The sequence below is a fragment of the Physcomitrium patens genome, chromosome 14, assembly GCF_059467195.1.
Source record: "Physcomitrium patens ecotype Gransden chromosome 14, ASM5946719v1, whole genome shotgun sequence".
NCBI classification, from domain to species: Eukaryota; Viridiplantae; Streptophyta; class Bryopsida; order Funariales; family Funariaceae; genus Physcomitrium; species Physcomitrium patens.
The window spans coordinates 13399023-13418952 of record NC_143423.1 but is presented as its reverse complement, the minus strand read 5'-3'; the positions used below and the strand labels follow the sequence as shown (position 1 = coordinate 13418952).

Here is a 19930-nt window from a genome sequence, read left to right as displayed (position 1 = left end):
TAATGCATCATAAATGATCTACATTACATGTTGTATTAATATTTAAGTACCTTATATATGAACATTAATTGTATCTTTATTGTTCTTCTGATCATTGATTTGGCCAATAATAACGTTATCTAATAAAAATAAAAATAAAAATAAGTATAACTCACTACACATACTAAATTGAAATAAGACCATTGTTTGATTAAAAAAAAAAAAAAAAAAAAAAAAAAAAAAACTAATTAAAATAAAGCTTTACACTTATAATAAGTTTTCTCTTCAGTTAGGAAATATTTGCAACCTTGTAAACTATTTTAAGAAGCTACATTATATCACTGTATCATGTTAAAAATCCAGCATATTTATATTGGAAATATTTATTGTTTTTTATTTAATTTTATTTTAAATTCTTGCAAAATCAGTTTCATTTATAATTTTATAAGTGAGATTGCTTATGTTTTGAATGTAAAAGTTTTTTTGTAAAACGTCTTATATGATACAAGTCAATTTAAATCTATTATTTACAACTTGGTACTGTTGAAGCATGTAAAACTTTAAAAATTTATAACATATGTTTGTTTTGTTTTGTTTTGTTTTGTTTTTTTTGTTTTTTTTTTTTTTTTCCTTTTTATTGTCTAAATAGGTATGTGTGTATATATAAGTATATATATATATATATATATATATATATATGTATATATTCCTTCAAAATAATTAGTTTGAATAATTTTTTTAATTTTTTAAAAATTACGTATAATTTGATAATATATGTAAATTGGACATAAAACGAGGTTTAAGAAAATCAAAGTAAACCAGCATAAATTAAAAAAATTATACAGTTTTAAGTTGTAGCATAAAATCTATTTTCTTATTTTATTTCTATAGACTGGTTGTCACAACAAATTAATTCTATGTATTCTAGGATTTTTTAGCACACAAAAGTAGTTATTATTTGAAAAAATCATTTATTAAAATTATGAATTATTACATCACAAGTATTATAATATTTTTCAAATAGGCATGTATATATTCATGTATGTATGATTGTTTGATAATTTTTTGTATCACATTTTGAGAATGCATGGTTTTTACTCTGGAATTTTAAATACATTAAAAGGAAATATATTGTACAAAATATTTAAGCTGGGAGATTCTGAAGTTGAACATTTATAAAATTCTGATCATAAAGTGGTGTTTTAAATAGAGAAACAAAATTCTTATAATGGAGTTAAACAAAGTAGGCATGTTTAAATAAAATAGTAGAACTCATTACATTTTGCTATCAAGGGATCAAATTATGATCAGAATACCTCAATTCATGATTTCTGATAGAGTGATTGTCACAGTAAGAAGCAAAAGCAGCAGAAGTGAAAACCCTAAATGCGGTAAAAAGAGCAAGAAACTAGGACCAACCAAGTTGGCGCCAAATCCAAGGAAGCCGAGCTGGACCACCACGGTGGAAAATCAGCGCGGGAACAGTGAGAACGAGAAATGGAGAGCGTGGTCCCACTTCAAATTTCAAACCTGAGGAGGACCCGGCGATGCCATCCAAATAGGATGAAGCGGCCACGGGCGTGGGCACGGATGCGGAGATAGGGTTCCAGACATGCGGTATTGGGGCCATGGGAGCGAGGAGGACTGAAGCATGTAAGAGAAACAAGGACAATGGTGTCGGGAGAGCCCGTAGCGCAATAAGCAGGGGCTTCGCTGGCCGAGGGTTTCCTGAGGATCTTCCTCCACCACTCTCACGAATTCGTCATTTGTTTCCCAAGGTCTACGCGATTCTGTTGGAAGAGTAGTCCTAAGTGTTAGAGAGGTTTGTTGCGCTCCCGCTGAATCGTTTTGGCTGCCTTTTGGGTGATGGAGAGAGTTGTTGGTCTGTGGTGGGTTGCGGGTGGTTCTTCGTGGTCTTGCGTTGAAGCGAGACGTTGCAAGGGAATTTATAGAATTGTGGAGGAGTAGAAGCGTTTGAAGTGAGTTTCTAAGAGTGAGTGGAGGAAGAACAAGCACTAGGGAAATGGTTGGGAAGGACTAGGGCAGGTAGGGTAAGGTTGTTGTGGAGGGCGGTTCGGTAGTGGTGGGCGGTGGCGTGGAGTGTGAGGAATGGAATCGGTAAGTAAGGTGAGGATGCAGAGCAGCCCCAGGCCAACGTACGGACGGCGGATTGTGGCCAGGAAGCGGACTCGACCTGATGATACCAAGAACTGTGTCCGCAAGCTGTTGAAGCGGGAGATAAGTCGTGCAGGGAACTGGGCTTTTAACCGGACAAATTCCCAGGAGAAGTTTCGGAACTTTCATTTGCAGGTCGGTTGCTCTTCTGGTTTGCGAATCTTTGCATTGCGTTGTGACTAGTTAGCTTCTGTGTTGTTGTCGACTTTCCCAACAGCAACTACATCCACGGATGTTTCTTGTATCCTCGTTGGTAAGCCACTGAGGGCTCTGGATGGGGGTGAAGCTAAGTCTGTTAGTAGACATTGAGTAAAGTGTGATATGATTTATCCATTTTGACACGCTTTTTTTTATGCAGAGAGTATAAATGGAGGCATATGTTCTGTAACATCGTTTTTTCTGTTCGGCAACATACTTGTTAGGTTTAATCAGAGAAAAACGAGAGATGCGTACTAGGGGTTGCTTTATCTACTATGATGTTTGCGCCGTTTAGGTTTGAAAATTTGAGGCCATGGATTCGACGCAACAGATTTTATGTATCATGCGTTCTGTTATTGCCGACTACCTTCGAATTTTTAAGCATGCAACATTGTCAAGATGGTTGTGAGCTGTAGCATGTGATTTTCTCTGGTTCGCGTGAGGAACCCATGATACTGTCGATTGAACTTTATCTTGACCTAATTAGCTCTTTTTCTGGTATTATCTTACTAGAAAACGGCTATAATGTGAAGCGTTGTCTTTTGATTCTTGATAGAGTACCAGCAATGAGCTCATTTGAAGCTTGCCTGGAACTTGAAGCAGCTTTGATTGGTCTGGTATTCGAGATTTGTCACTTTCATGTCAATTGATACCTAAGTAGTTCAACTTCATCTGCTCCTGTCAGGGTTCTTGAGATTTCAATAGAGTATTTCACCTCGGCAATGTGACTAGTTCATCTAGCTTCAACAGTTTTAAGGTCTCTAAAGGAATTTTAGTATTCGTCCAGCTGTTTTGCATTTTCTGAAGTGATATCATGAGCTCGTCCTTCCGTCCCATTTTGTTAGGAGTCGGTTATTGAGTGGTAGCATATGCACAAGTATAGATTCATTAATTCCATGTAGCTCCTCAACGGTTAACCTGTTGATCAGATATGTATTGAATTGTCTTGACATCTCTGTCTGTTTTTTCTTCCTTGCAGGAAGAATTTGATACTCATGACCCTAAGGCTCATCATTTTTTGAAGCTACCGTTCCTGAAGAAGAGATCAAGGATAGTAGAGATTGTGGCCGCTCGAGATACTGTGTTCGCGTTAACGCACTCCGGGATCTGTGCTGCCTTTAGTAGAGGTTCGACTTCGGGTTTTGTTTAATACACTGTCTTAAGTTTGTATTGAGTAAGAACATTCGTAATGCGGTTATGTTTCTTTATGGTGTGTTCCTTGTTTTACAGATACAAACAAGAGGATATGCTTTCTCAATATCAGGGATGATGAAGTGATTCGAAGCCTATTTTACAACAAGAATAACGACTCATTGATCACTGTGTCTGTTTATGCCTCTGACAACTTCAGTTCTTTGAAGTGCAGGACAACACCTATTGAGTAAGCAATACTATCGCTCATCGACATAGGATTCTTGTTATTGCTTTGAGGTGGATTCCTAGGTTTCGATGTGATTGGTTATGGATTGCATTCATTTCTCAGGTACATCCGGAGGGGACAGCCTGATGCTGGATTTCCTTTGTTCGAATCAGAATCGCTCAGGTGGCCCGGGTTTGTTGAGTTTGATGATGTTAATGGGAAGGTCCTTACATACTCTGCTCAAGACAGGTATTTAGCCTTATTCTCGTAATTATTTTTAGTTGCAATAATGTTGCATCTTTGTTTTGAGTAGCGATAACTGCTCTCGCGGGTGTTTGAGGTTGTGAGTTTCTATGCTCACACTAATAACGCTGACTGTAGGTGCCATGGTGTTCCCAATGTGAAACTATTATCATATTTATCGAGTGTTGTGCTTGAAATGTAGTGGAGATTGATCTTCCAGTATTAATATTAAATGTGGGATTGTAACCACAGAATCTACAAGGTGTTCGATTTGAAGAACTATACAATGCTGTATTCTATTTCTGACGAGCATGTGCAAGAAATCAAAATAAGGTGTCTATCTTTTACTTTCTCCTGTGCTTGGGGACCAGTTGGGAGAACCAACTGGCAGACCTCGAAGACTTGGTGCTATTATGCAATTGGGTGGTTATCTAACACGTGCTTTGTTTTTCCAGCCCTGGAATTATGTTATTGATTTTTGACAGGGCACAAAGTCATGTGCCACTGAAGATACTTTCGATAGAGGATGGGTCGGTTCTCAAGGCCTTCAATCATCTGCTACATCGAAACAAGAAAGTTGACTTCATCGAACAGTTCAATGAAAAGCTGCTTGTCAAGCAAGAAAATGAGAATCTTCAGATTCTTGATGTAAGTTTCATACATTCAAAATGCTCTACTCATCCTTTGTTCAATCTCTAAAAAACTTTCCCTCTTTATTAAGAAAAGATGCTGCAGTCTTTGGATAGGTTATGCATTACGCTGAGTTGACTACTTTTGCCTGTGCGCATGCTGGAAGATCACTCCACCTTCTAGTGGACAAGTTTTAAAGCCAACGAGGGTGTTTATAATAACGTGATAAGCTCTTGGCAGTTGAGTTGAGTGGTGTTATTTATTCGCATATTTTCTGGCACTAATGTCTAACGTTTAAGCAGGTAAGGAATTCTCAACTCACAGAAGTCAGCCGGACAGAATTCATGACACCCTCGGCATTTATTTTTCTGTACGAGAATCAGTTATTTCTCACTTTCCGCAACAGGACTGTAGCAGTGTGGAATTTTAGAGGAGAGCTGGTGACCTCATTTGAAGATCACTTGCTGTGGTATCCGGATTGCAACACAAACAACATATACATAACCAGTGAACAAGATCTTATCATCTCTTACTGCAAAGCTCATCCAGATAACTCTGTCGAGGAAGGTATGTTTCTCTTTTAGTCAATTGTGAGTTTGTTATGAAACTCGCAGTGCCTTTGATTTATTATATGGAGTGAAATTGACGATTCCCCCTTTGATGTGACGGTGTCTTGGAATAAATGAAATTTTCTCCTAGATGTTACCTTGTTCATGTAAGACGCATTCTTTTGTTTGTCTATGCAGTTGGTTCCATCAACATCAGCAACATCTTGACTGGGAAGTGTCTTGCAAAGATTAGGGCAGATGATCCAAGTGTCAGGATCAGCCCCCGTGCACGTGCAAATTCTTCAAACATAAGAAGTTCAGTGCAGGAAGCTCTTGAGGATGTTACTGCCCTATTTTATGATGAAGAAAGAAATGAGATATATACTGGGAATCGACATGGATTGGTTCATGTTTGGTCGAATTAGGTGCATTGGGTGACTTGTAGTTCAGCATCTTTTACTTCTGTTGGATAGAGTCTTGGAAATCTTCTCGCCATTCTTTGGCCAAGATCAAGTCAGGCTGAGGCTATCATCTCCATGCTCTGTGTCGTGCGTAGAGAATCAGAATATCAGCTGTTGACATCAATACCAGCAGTCCCGTAATCTCCCTCCGCTGGGTATATGTGACGTTAAAAATCATGGTTCGCACTTCTGAAGGCAGTGGCAGCTACGGCGATTGTATTCAAGTCTCACTTCAGGACTTTTCTCTTGGCTGTGAAGACGGGCTGTGATTTTGCATTCTGGCACTCATGGAATTTCAAAAGGAGGGAAAGCAAGATCTTCAGAGTAGATGTATCAGAATCTCGATTGATACGTCCTCTCTGCATTTGATTTCCAGCTTTGTAACAATCCCCTCAAATAGCCGCTTACCAGTACCGAATTTCATGTACAAGAATGAACTTAATGAATTGTTAGTGTAGGTTATCCTCTATAAGAAAGCTCTTGCTTTCTAGATAAATTTATAAGTGCACACTCTGTAGATCAATCAGGTTTCAAGGAACATTGAATGTGGTCACTGTAATTTTTAATTTGAAGGCCTCTCAATTATAATTTCATCCTGATCTGCAAGTGTGTCTTTGCGATAGGGATGTCACCGTCTAGTTATGAATTGCTTTTATTGATTTATTAATGTTTGACGAATTCATGACACGTTTTGTAGTGGTATTGAAGAGGGTTTTTTCTCAGCGTGAACTGTCGTATATGTGATGTAAAACCAACCATGTACATCATTTTCAAGGCATTACATACTTCTTTTGAAGGTAAGGATAATCAGCTCATCATGCTCTGCACATAAGGTCAGACTAATGTGGGCTTGCATGAAACCATCCACGTCCCGTTCAGCAAGAGAAGTTATCCAACATCAAATGTCGTCTTTTGCGGTGCCTCCTGCCTTCAGAAGATGAGAATCTTTTAAAGAGATGGGGTTGTACACTGTGTTCAAGAGGACTGTATTCTGGTACATGCGTCCACCCTGTTCAACTCTTTGAATTTGTCAGAACTAAGTAGTAAGTATAGACTCTCGAAAGGCTCCTCATTACTTCTCTCTAAACACATGAGCCTAAAAAAAACACTTGTTAAGATTCAAGTCGAAACAGAGAAGGTCAAAACTGCTGCGGAAATCACGCTTCCCGTAATTCACGTCTGAAAATTTACCACTGTTGGACTTGATAAATCCATCAACATTCACATCATTTACCAGCGAACATCCATCCGCCCGAATATACACTAAATTATCACTTTCGTATTCTCGGCAAAGATTATCACTGTGCATGTGACTCCCCAGCGATGAGATAATCAAGGGCATGCGTGTCGCCCTAGTCAATTAGGTCAACAATAAGAAGTTACCGAGTTCCCCGAAAAAAGGTTACCCTGACCGAGTATTAGGGTTCAGGAGTGTGCATGAAACTAGCTACAATGTCAACAACGCTGGATCAGCAGTACCACCTGACATTCATGAGAGTGGTAATGAAGAAGTGGTACAAAGTTTTGCATGCCGATGATGAGGACATTGCACATGACAGGCCGATGGGACGGAGAAAGCTGGAAGGGAACGGAGTTTCGATAACGAGCAACCTTCTCAATCCACTGTTCCAGGAACTTTCCATCTGGGCATCAGCTACAGCTCACAGGAATGGTAGAGTAGAAAATTCTCTGCAATCGATATACCAGAACCCCACCCCCGGAGATATACTGGGTTTCCTCCCGAGCAGTGTGACTTGAGAAGTTCGCAGCATCGGCGGGGAGGGGAAGGGGTAGGAGAAGAGGTAAGGGTGCAACGGGGTTGCCGACTCAAATTCAGACCAGAGTCAGAGCTACTTGGCTCTTTCATTGAGCAGTCTGTGCTCCTGAGCTGTGAAGCTCGCCTGGCGGTCGGAGCTCGGAGGTCAAGGATCACGAGAAGACAGGGAAGCGGGACAAGAGTCTGCTTAAAGGAAGAAGTGACTGTGCATTCAGAAGAGTTGTAGGCTAGCTATGAGTATGGATGCCGCCGCTCACACCGCCTCCTCGACGTCGATGCTTGCGCCGTCAGTGTCTCTGCGGCCGGGTGGAGGTAGGTCAGTCGCATTTCGGCCTTTCAGAGGAGGAAGCAACTTGAGTAGCACCCAGCAGAGCAGCAACGTCGGCCAGGGAGGAACGCATCAAGAAGGTGTTGGGAACCCTAGCGTGCGGAGGTTTGTTGGGGTGCCCCCGGAAATTGGGTCCGTGAGGAGCTCTCGCGATAGGATCCGGTACAGCAGGGATCGATTGTTGCAGTTCAAGGATGAGTGCACGGAGGCGCCGGAGGAGCTGGTGAACTCGGGGATCGATGGGTTGATCAACAGCGGTGGTGCGGACGACTGGATCAGGAGAGAGCCTAGGGATGTGCCCCAGTCGCCGGCGTTCGGAGGTGCGGAGCCTGATAACAGGGATTGGAAGAGCCGAGCGCCGATCCCTGCACCCACGGTCGCGCAGGAGGATAGATCATCGTCTCGCGATCAGCAGAGAGACAGAAACCCTAAGCAGCGCAATGACAGGGGCGATAGGAGCGATAGGAGTGATAGGAGCGACAACCGAGGTGCGCGCGAGCAATCGAATTCTTCTCAGGCGCAGCGGCAGCAGGAGAGCGCAGCGTCAGGACCGCTGCCCGCAATCGTGAAGGCTGCGAATCCGTGGTCGGCTCGGAGGGGAGCGCAATCGGAGAAGGAGAAGGTGTACCGAACGGTGAAGGGGATTTTGAACAAGCTGACGCCGGAGAAGTACGATCTGCTGGCGGAACAGATGATGCAAGCGGGAATCAGCTCGGCAGAGATACTGCAGGGCGTGATTTCTCTCATCTTCGACAAGGCGGTGCTGGAGCCGACGTTCTGTGCGATGTACGCCCGGCTGTGCTTGCAGCTGAGCAAGGAGCTGCCGGAGTTTCCGAGCGAGCAAGCTGGAGACAAGCCGATAACGTTCAGGCGAGTGTTGCTGAACACGTGCCAGGAGGAGTTCGAGGGCGCGGACGCGATGCGAGAGGAGATAAAGAAGCTGACCCGGGCGGAGCAGGCAGTGGAGCGGGACGAGAAGGAGAAGAAGGTGAAGTTGCGGACGTTGGGGAACATCAAGCTGATCGGCGAGCTGTTCAAGCAGAAGATGCTGCCGGAGAAGATCGTGCATGCGTGCATCCAAGAGCTGCTGGGGCAGGATCCGAAGGGCATACCGGCAGAGGAGAACGTGGAGGCGCTGTGCCACCTGTTCACGACGGTGGGGAAGCAGCTGGAGGAGAGTGCGAAGTCGAAGATGGCGTTCGACACGTACTTTGCGCGGCTGAAGGTGATCGGGGACAGCAAGAATTTGGCATCCCGAATACGGTTCATGGTGCGGGACATCCTGGACATGAGGTCGAACAAGTGGGTGCCGAGGCGGGAGGAGATGAAGGCGAAGACGATCAACGAGATCCACGCGGAGGCGGAAGCGAAATTGGGACTACGGCCGGGGATGATGGCGCTGCGGAACGGGAGAGCTGCGATGCCAGGGTTTATGCCAGGGTCGGGAGGCATGATGCCGGGCATGCCAGGAATGCCCGGGATGGCGGGAATGCCAGGAGCACCAGGGGGAATGCCCGGAGCACCAGGGGGGATGGGCGGGGGTCCGATGATGGGGAGCTTCATGGGGCCAAGATTGGAGGCGGACGGATGGGAGACGGTGAGCATGGGGAGGAGGAGCAGGAAGGAAAGCACGGGAGTGCTGCCGATGCCGGGGAGCGGAGGATTTGGTGGGGTGGGCGGTCCGATGGGCGGAGGAATGCCAGGAGCGATGGGTCATCAGGGGCGTTACGGTTCTCCGTCGATGCGGACGAGCAGCGTGGGTGCGAGGGTGCTGCCGCAAGGCAGCGGTGGGTACGGGTTCATGGGGAAGCCAAGCGCATTGCTGGGCAATGCTCCCGCGAAGCCAGCGGTGGAGGTGGCGAAGGCGCCAGAAGTAGTGAGGGAAGCCGTCCGGCCAGCAGTGGCAGCCCAAGCACCGGCTGCAGGAGGTGGGGCTCCGGCGGCGGAGCTGACGAAGAAGTCGGAGTCGCTGTTGAAGGAGTACTTGTCGATTGTGGATTTGAACGAGGCGGCACTGTGCGTACAAGAGCTGAAGAATCCAGGGTTCCATCCGGAGTTGGTGAAGATCGCGATTTCGACAGCCCTGGACATGCGCGAGAAAGAGTGCAACTTGGTGCTGAAGCTGCTGTTGCACTTGCAGTCGAAGGGGGTGATATCGAGCGGGGACTTGCGGGGAGGTGTGTTGATGGTGATGGAAGGGCTGGAGGACATGGCGATGGATGCGCCGTTGGCTCCGAAGCAGTTGGGAAGCATGATTGCAGGTCTGGTTTTGGCTGGGGCGTCAGAGCTCCGGTTGGTGCAGGAGGCAGTAGCTAAGCTGGAGGACGAGTTTGTACAGAAGGATGTGTTAAAGGGTGTAGTGAACAAGTTGAAGGAGAACGAAGCGCAGCTTGATGAGGTGTGTCGGAGGGCTTCTGTGGACAAGGAGGGGATGTTGAGTGTGACAGTGGGGAGTGATGTTGCAAAGCTTTTAGGTTAAAGGAAGGTCGTTTTTATCGAGGTAATTGTTTCGAGACGTTTCCAGCTATGCCGGTAGACATTGGTTTGATACTACGTTTTGCACTTAGTATCGGGATCCATTACAATATAGGATAAGGTTCACTTGTTCTGAAGTGTTGTGAATTTTTGAGTTTTTTTTTTTTTTTTTTTTTTTTTTTGTTTCTTTGAGATCCGTGAAGTTTTTGTTGTTGGAGTGGGCTGTATCAATGTTCAGTTGATATTTGTGTTTGCTGTTATGGGACCTCAGGTTTTGGATGGGGATACTGCAATATATCTGTGAATACGGATATTTGAGTAAGAAGTAAAATGTTGTGTATATTTCTTCCTATGGACACTAAGATTGCTGGTTTTTCAATGGTTATGAAATTGTTCTGGACCTAATTTAGATCGTTAGTTTTGACTCATTGAGCTAGGCCTGTTGGTTTAGAGCGAGTCCCCTAGATGTTATAGAGTTTGTGTCGAATCGGAGTTAACAAGGCATTGTTTGTTGTTATGCCATGTCAGCTTGTGAAGTTGGACGATTGTAGGTTATAAATTAGTGACTGGTGAAAATTCTGCGGTCACGATCCAAATAATCTGGCTTTTATGGTTCATGTGATTTTATCTTGGAACTTTTCCATACTTTCAATGACACCTGTAACGGTACCTTTGTGAGCACTTTTGTTGGCTTTTGTTTTTTACAGTTGCTTGAAAGAATTTGAAGAAGCCACTTGATGAATCTGGTTTTACTCTGCAATTGGGAGTTTTCTGAACGAGTTGCTACTATGTCTACGGAATGTATGACTAAATGCTGGAAAGTATTATTGTGCAAATGATTAATCTGTGTTTCGTTTCATTGATAACGAGTTGGAAGTGGTTTGTTGCACCACAAATGATGTTTTGTTTTTTTCATGCTACATCTCAATAACCAAAAATATAATTGATTTTTTATCTACTCGTCAAGCAATCATTATGTAACGTAAAGATTAGTGATTTTTTGACTTGAATCATTGTAGTGAGTTGAGCTGATTCAAGTTGTGGATTAGAGCGTACTTTGATGTAATTTGAGATTTGAAGATTTTAATACTAACAAGATGATTTTGAATAAGTGATAGTAATTAATATAAAGTAATATTTGTTAATAGAAGTAAAAGTGCAAAATTGTGAAATTTAATTGAAGTGCAGTGAAAGTCATGTGGATAAAACATAGATCGGTACATACAGGATATGAGAATTTAAATGACAGTAGCATAGAATTTATTTGGGGAAAGAAGACTAAAAGATTGTTGATGGATTTTTTAAAATTATTTTCATGTAGGTGAATATTGGCCAATAAATCATTACTTTTGCGGGATGAAAGTTGGATAACGAACCTTGCCTGTTGCTCTTGAGTGTGGGCAACAAGCAATTAATTGTGTAGGAGTAAGACATTCTTATGAATAAATTGTTGTGCTCTCTGTGAATTTGGCATGACTAAAGAATGACTTATAGAGGTTAGTTTACATGGTACAAAGAGTTCATTGAACTTAGAATGTTTCCAATTTGAATTTAATAATTTGTTGTTTTATTAAAACTACCAATATTAATTCGAATTATAACTACTTGTAAGCCATTCTCACCTTCAGGACTTGGAATGCTTTCACTTCCTTTAAACTTCTAACTTAAGTAGATATATATAAAAAATTAAACTTGTCTAAATATTTATTTAAATTAATTGATATTTTAAATTTCTATCTTTTCTAATTTAGGAATAATTTCTAATAGCCTATTGTTTCCAAGAAAATTAATTAATTTTACTAAAGATAGTATTTTCTAAAAAACTGATATATGATTTTTTTGTAAATATAATATTTAGCAATTAAGTTAATAAATTTATTTATAATAAAATAAAATTAATAAGATGTCTTTAGTAATATATTTTTAATAGAAACAAGTTTAAAGATTTAATTTGACATTTTCTAGTATTCAAAATTATAATTTGAGATCTAAATTAAAATTAGGATTTAATAGAAGATTTAGAGTTTTCTTTGAGATTTATAATTAAGAATTTGAGGTTTTAAAATTTATGGTTTCATTGGAATAATAAATTTATTTTTAGATTAATTTAGAAGTTTAAATATACATTGAACTAGAATTATTTTAAAATTTATTTTAAGAATTAGTTTTAATAATAATTCTTTATGAATTCTTGATTTTAATAATTAAATAATAAAAAAATGTTTATTAGATTTTAAGATATATGATTAGATTTTTATGGTTATTAAGATATTTTTTGTATACTTTGTTAAGATGTTTATAAATTAAAATTGAATTTAGTTATTTTTTTTATTAATTTTTTTCTATTTATATATATATATATATATATATATATATATATATATATAAAACTTCTAGAAGATTATAAAAGCTTCTTAGAAACATATAACCAATTGTGAAAGATTTTAAATCTTGAATCTTTATGTATAAAGGATTATTTCTCCAAAAGATTATAGCGTTGATAATAGGATTTATTTATTTATTTTTTGATTCAAAGGTAGATTTGCTGTCATGAATATATATCTATTATAATTATTACCAAGATAATATAAATAAATAGAAGTAGGTAAAAGTAGATTAATTTCATAATATCTTCTAGAAGAGCTTCCTTGAAGTTTCCTAGATACAGTTTTGACTTTATATGTGTTTGTAGTTTATTGGTAGGTTAGAAACTTGGTCAACAAGCTAATCACATGCCACATGTGTTGGTAGCTTGCAGAACAAGCTAATTATGTGGTACCCATATAGAAAACTTGCCTTGCAAGTCAAGATACATATCATATAAAGTCAACACATTTTTGGAGGTGTTATAGAACGTCACCACATAGATCTTAGGTAGATAGTATATATAGAGGCAAGAGTGAAGCCTTCTTCACTCTTATCAATTCCTTTCTTGCTTCTAGTTTAGATAAAAGAAGTCTCTAGTTTCTTTGTCTTTTGAGAATAGCCATTCTACTTTTCTTTTAATATACATACTTCTTTATTTTTATTTTGTTACTTTTCTTTTTATATGGATTTTACAAATTTATGCATCTTCTTTTAGTTCATGTCTTTGACAGATTGAAAAGAGTACACTTATAATATTAGAGCTTTGTCTTCTTTTGATTAAGAGTGAATTACCTCTTTTTCTTCATAAAACATGAGCGTATTAGAAGTTGTAGATTACCCTCTTCTAAACTAATATTATTCTTAGTATTTTCTTTATTCTCAAATCTTTTCTTTTGCTTGTCTTGAGTAATATTATATATATATATATATATATATATATATATATTTTTTTTTTTTCTAAGTATTATCATGGCAAAGCTTTTTGAAATGAAGAGTGCAATGACACAAATATAAGAGTAATTAAGAGAGTTGATGCTTACAATGCATCAACTTAGTTTATCTCTACAAAGAACAATAAAAATGGCAAAAATTGAAGACATGGACATGATTGGAGCTGCTTCAATATTTACACCAAATTACATCCCTTCTCCTATAGTAGAACATCCTTTTTATTTTAAAGAACCAAGAATTGACTTATCCAAGAAATTTGATGGCAGAAGATTCAAATTTTGAGGATATATCCATTAAATATAATTTGTAATTGAACTTCAATTCCAAAGCTATGCAATGATGGAATCACAAGTTAGATTCATTGATACACTCTTTTCAAGTTTAGTATTATCATGGTTTTCATCTTTTCTTGAATGATAAGATTCAATATTGGATAATCTGAAGACTTTTTTGGCAAAGTTTTGATCTACGTATAAAAAACATGATGGAATTTGTGTTGCAACTAATAAGATTCATATCTTGTGATAAAGCAATCAATCAATGATATCATATGCTTCATAATTTTGAGAATTAGCGACTGATGTTAAGTAAGATGATGCTGCCTTTATCAACCATTTTCTTTACATATTACAATATGAGATGAAGAAATTGATGCTAAACTTACTGGATCTTTAGACATGGAGTCAAACAATTGACTTTGTTGTGAAGTGTGACAATTAGCTTATTGAATTTCAATTTGAGAATCACACATGAAAACCTTCATATTATTACAATTCAATGACAAAATTGATGACCTCTCAATTTAAATATTTGAAAGTAGAAGATATACAAATTGATGCAATACATTTTAAACTTTTTACTAAAAAAAAAAAGACTCATTGTCATGAAGAAAGACTGTGTTTATATTGTAGAAAAGCTTTTCTTCAAAATCTTCTCTTTATTTTATAATAGATGTATATTTAAGACTTAATAATTACAAAGCCTCTGCCTTGATAGATTCAAGAGTTTCCACTTGTTTCTTAGATGAAGAGTTTGTTAAAAGCTATAGAATACCATTAGTACAAAAAACTAAATCTATACATATAGAAATTATAAATTTCTGTTCTTTATCTTCTAGAGATATTACTTATAAAACACTTCCTATAGATGGAGCAATAAATGGTCATAATAGTTGCATAATTTTTAATATAATTAGATCTTCCTCTAATTCAATCATTTTAGATTTATCGAGGCTAGAAAAATATAATCTTCTAATAGATTAAATTTCTTATAAACTTGAATTTTTTTAGAGCATTATTAAGAGTTTTGTAAAAAACCATGAGTCTAATGTAGCCAAATCCATATTTGTAGGCACAAAAACTTCCATGCTGCAAAAGAAGGATTGTCTTTTGTTACTTATGCTACATCCATTTTTAATGATAGAAAGACTTCAAGTAGCATTCCAAGTCAATATTAAGTTTTTTAAGATATTTTTGAAAAGATGAATGTAGATATTTTCTCAAAGCATTGTCCATATGATTGCTCAATTGACCTTAAAGAGGGAAGTCAGCCACCATTTGGTCCACTCTACAATTTATTATGAAATGAGTTGATTGAATTCAAAGATTATATTGATAAGAACTTGGCTAAGAATTTCATATGCCATTGAAAATCTCCTATAAGAGCTCCTATCTTATTTATGAAAAAAAAAGATGGATCTTTACAAATGTGCATAGATTATTGAAGACTCAACAAGATTACGATTAGGAATAGGTATTCTTTATCCTTGATATCTCGACTTCTTGATCAACTAAATCAAGCTAATACCTATACAAAAGTAGATCTAAAATAAGCATAGTACTTGGTCCACATTAAAGAAGGAGATGAATAGAAGATTATATTTTGAATAAGATATGGATACTTTAAATATAATGTCATACTTTTTGGACTCATAAATATACTAGCTGCTTTTCAACATCTTATAAATGATGTTTTTTGTGAATTTCTAAATGATTTTTTTGTTTTTTACTTAAACGACATTTTAATCTATTCTAAGAACAGAGAAGAGCATGAAGTTCATATTTGTTGTGTGTTATAGAAACTTAAAGATGAAGGATTGTATGCCAAGTTGGAAAAGTGTATATTTCATATTATTCAAGTTGACTTTCTAGGATATATCATTTGCAACAAAGAACTTATCATGGATCCAAAGAAGGTTCAAACTATTATAGATTGAAAGATTTCAAAAATAATAAGAGATGTGCAATGCTTTTTAGGCTTTATTAATTGTTCTTGGATCTTCATCAAGAAATTTTCTCAAGTTACGGCTTCTCTTACATATCTTACATGCAAAGACAAACTTCATTGGAACAAAGAAGCTAAAGTATCTTTTGAAGCCTTGAAGTTGGTATTTATTTATGTACCAATCTTATATTGTATTGACTTTTTCAAGGCATTTTTTTATGGAAATAGACACATCACATTTTGTTATAGATACTATTTTGTCACAAATAGAAAAAGTTGACAAGCTCCATCTAGTAGCTTTCTATTTTAAAAAATTCTTAATAGTTGAGATTAACTATAAGATCCTCAATAAAGAATATCTTGTAATTGTGGATTCTTTTCAAAAAGAGTGTCATTGTCTAGAAGGTGCTTTTAATCCAATCACTTTATATGTAGATCACAAGAACCTTAAGTATTTCATGTTAGCATTTATTTTGAATAGTCGCTAGACTCATTGAAACATGTCTTTCTCAAGATTCGAGTTCAATATCACTTATTAGTTAGAAAAATAACAAGATTTGTTCAATGTCTTTTCTAGACATTCTTATCTTATATCAAAAGGAAGAGATGCAGCTTTTGATCAAGAAAAGATAATTTTATTGAAGCAAGAATAATTTCATCTTCAAGTAGTGAAATCAATATTGATTTTTGATTAAACTTTTTTCAAGCAAATTCAATCAAGTATGTCATCTTATCTTCTTGTTCATGATATTAAGAATACTTCTTCTAAATCTTGTCATACTTCTAAGTTTGAGTTTAAGAACCTATTTTATTTTGAAGAATATATTTTAGAAGGAGAAGCATGTTTACATATTCTTCAAGCATGTCACAAATTTCTAGCAGTAGCACATTTTGAATATAAGAAGACTTTAGAGCTAATATCCAAAGATTTTTGATGGGTGCAAATATAAAAGGCTATAAAAGACTTTATTTAATTATGTGACATTTGTTCAAGGTCAAAAACTCCTTATCATTGATCTTACAAACTTCTTTAGCCATTACCTATTTCTAAACAACTATGATCTTCTCTTTCTATGAATTTTCTTATAGATCTTTTAATTTCAAATTTGTATAATTCTATATGTGTTATAGTAGATCATTTCACCAAAATGACATATTTTGTATTATACACATGAAAATCTATTATATGTCAAGAAATTGCTAAGCTTTTTTTTAACAATATCTATCAATATCATCGATTTCCAAACAATATTATATCAAATAAGGAGATTCAATTTATATCAAGATTTTAGAGAATCCTTTTTAAGATTTTAAAGGTAGACATAAAGCTTTCTTCGACCTTTTATCTTCAAATTAATGGACATATAGAGTGTGTAAACTAAGTTTTGGAATAATACTTAAGGTGTACCATCAATTATCAATAAGATGATTGAACAACCCTCTTGTCATTGGCAAAGTTTGCTAATAATAATACAATATATTTTTTTATGCAACCAACATTTTTCTTTGTCAATTATGATTATCATCCCTGACTTGATACTTTTAATTTTTCAGAAGTTAATAATCTTGCACTAAAAGATTTGACAAATCATTTGTATAAGTTATATGAAGGTACAGTTAAAAGAAGCTCAAGAAGAATAAAAGATTAATACGAATGCCTATCAAAAGGAATAATTATAATTTAATGTTGGTGACAAGGTATGATTATTTTGTCATAATATCAAGACTACTTGTCCTTGTGATAAGTTAGACTACTAAATGTTTGAACCTTTTCTTATTTGTCGACAAATAAATCTAGTTGCTTATCAATTACATTCACCAAAGTCAATGAAGATCCATCATATATTCCACGTATCTCTTCTTAAACCATACAAGACTATCAACATACCAAAAAAAAAAGACAAGTCTCACTTCTTTCCATAGAAGTAGACAATAATGAAAAATTTGAAGTGGTAGAAGTTGTCTTTGTGATAAGTTGGAATATCTTGTCTATTGGTGTAGATATGATATTAGTGAATACACATGGGAGCCAGCAAAAAATCTTACAAATATAGTAGATAAGGTCAAAGCTTTTCATCAATCACATCCATCAAAATCAAAATGAAGGATAGCAAATCTTTGCTATTAAAGAAACACAATTTAAAAAAGACTGTATTTTACCTTCTATCCTTGTTTGTAATTTTTGTATAACTGTGGCATTAAAAATATGGAAAACCAATAGCTGGTAGATTCAAGTCAAAAACTATTATTTGTTGACTTATTGGATAAGACATTATAATTATTAAAGCCTTTAAGATGATGTAATAAGAATGAAGACCTTCAAGAACGACATGTACTTCCTCAAATAGATGGTAAGTTACATCATGTTTGATATCACAACTTAAAAAAAGACTCTCAATGTTTAGTGATTTTATTTGAGATAGATACAATTTCTAATTATATTACAAATATTTTGTTTGAAGAAAGTTACAAAGGTTTCAATAAATCATCAAATCACAAGGTGATCTTTTTGCCTTGAAATGGAATATTATTGATGGCTAAGAGAACCTATCAACTATCTTTGAAGAGAATAAAGATCAAAATACATAGCAAATATAATTCATTGCTTCTTAGACTTCTTCAATATATAATTACTACTCCTCATGAAACTCGTCTCTAGAAGGGGGAATAATGTCATGGATATATATCTATTATAATTGTTATTCAAGTAATATGAATAGATAGAAGTAAGTAAAAATAGATTAATTTCATAATACCTTATACAAAATCTTTTTAGAAGCTTTTTAAATGCTATTTTAATTTTACATGTATTTGTAATTCATTAATAGGTTAGAAACTTAATCAACAAGCTAATTATATACCACATGTATTGGTAGCTTATGGAATAAGCTAACTATGTGGCATCTATATAGAAATTTTTTCTTACAAATTAAAATATATGTCATACAAAGTCAATACATATTTGGAGCTCCTATAGAATGTTGCTACATAGATCTTAAGTAAATAGTATATATAGTATATAGTATGTAGTATATCTTAGGCAAGAGTAGAGCCTTCTTTACTCTTGTCAATTTCTTTCTTGCTTCTAGTTTAGATTCAAGAGTCTCTAGTTTCCTTTTCTTTTGGAAATAGCCATTCTAGTTTCCTTTTAATATACATACTTCTTTATTTTTATTTTGTCACTTTTCTTCTGACATGGATTTTATAAGTTTATGTATCTTCTTTCAATTCATGTCTTTGATACTTGCACATGTGGTTTGTATAAAGTTGTATCTTTTCTACATTCCATTTGCATTAATGCAAGATAAATTCAAAATTAGATTTTTTTTTTTTTTTTTTTTTTTTTTTTGTATATATATATATATATATATATATTAAAACTTTCTTTGGTAATTATGGAGATATAGACAAATTTTGTCAAAAAATGCAAAGAATTGGAAGAAGGTTCACAATTGTAAGTAAGAATTAGAGTATACAATACAAATCTAAAACTTTCAATGAACCTCAAGAAGAAAAATATAAAATTTGCTATAAGTAAGTTTTTGCAACTTTAAAGAAGATTACATCCAAAAAAATTCTACTCAAGTGAGTTATTTTTGGCCAAAGTTTCTTGAAATTAAAATAGTCTTTTAATATACATGAATCTCTTTGAAATTACAATAAAATAATGGCTTGATTTGCAATGAGGTAGCAAAACTTTGCCACATCTTAATCATTGTATGGTTTGTAGGTAGAAGATCAATAAATTTTAGTTTTGAATAACAAAAGGAGGTCCTTAAAACTACCTTGAAAGATATTATTTTTTTAAATAAAAAAGCTTTACAAAATATCTTTGTATTTAAAACAACCTTTGAAGAAAAAAGTTGTAATCTTTGAGTCCTATCTCCATACAAATTCAAACTTGAAACATGCACCTTCTAGTCTTAGGATTCTAATTTTGATCTTTGAGTAATATAGAATCTAGATAGTTTTTCTAATACAAATTCATTTGAATTTCCAACCTACATTGCATTGAAGAAGCTAGTAGAAGAATTCCAGCAAATTTCTATATTTTTTTTTATAAGTTTAGAAATTTTTATGTATCACATGCTATATGATTCCAATTGTTTCAAGTTACAGTTTTGTATTGGGATAGATTTTAGTATAGAATGGAGCCTCAAAATCCAAATGAATAATTTAATAACCAAAAATAAGATATTTTTTTTATTGATTTTT

At 36.0% G+C, this 19930-nt stretch overlaps 2 protein-coding genes across 2 annotated transcripts; both read left to right on the top strand.

The window, feature by feature from the left end:
• The first annotated feature begins 1539 nt into the window (after window positions 1–1539).
• LOC112291811 (uncharacterized) lies at window positions 1540–6187 on the top strand. Its single transcript, XM_024539718.3, has 8 exons — window positions 1540–2289; window positions 3332–3479; window positions 3583–3733; window positions 3836–3961; window positions 4208–4288; window positions 4411–4603; window positions 4888–5152; window positions 5332–6187. Exons 1-8 carry the CDS (start codon window positions 2089–2091, stop codon window positions 5556–5558), a joined length of 1392 nt encoding a protein of 463 aa, XP_024395486.1. The 5' UTR covers window positions 1540–2088; the 3' UTR covers window positions 5559–6187.
• Window positions 6188–7029: 842 nt separating this feature from the next.
• LOC112291810 (eukaryotic translation initiation factor) lies at window positions 7030–10855 on the top strand. The gene has a single exon (XM_090255939.1). The coding sequence runs from the start codon at window positions 7605–7607 to the stop codon at window positions 10176–10178; it is 2574 nt and encodes an 857-aa protein (XP_090112065.1). The 5' UTR covers window positions 7030–7604; the 3' UTR covers window positions 10179–10855.
• Window positions 10856–19930: the final 9075 nt, after the last annotated feature.

Coding starts and splice junctions, on each gene's coding strand:
- LOC112291811 (XM_024539718.3), top strand. CDS start 2,089: ATGGAATCGGTAAGTAAGGTGAGGATGCAGAGCAGCCCCAGGCCAACG. Junction 2,290..3,331: donor TTCGGAACTTTCATTTGCAG/GTCGGTTGCTCT, acceptor TCTTCCTTGCAG/GAAGAATTTGATACTCATGA. Junction 4,289..4,410: donor GTGCAAGAAATCAAAATAAG/GTGTCTATCTTT, acceptor TTGTTTTTCCAG/CCCTGGAATTATGTTATTGA.
- LOC112291810 (XM_090255939.1), top strand. CDS start 7,605: ATGAGTATGGATGCCGCCGCTCACACCGCCTCCTCGACGTCGATGCTT.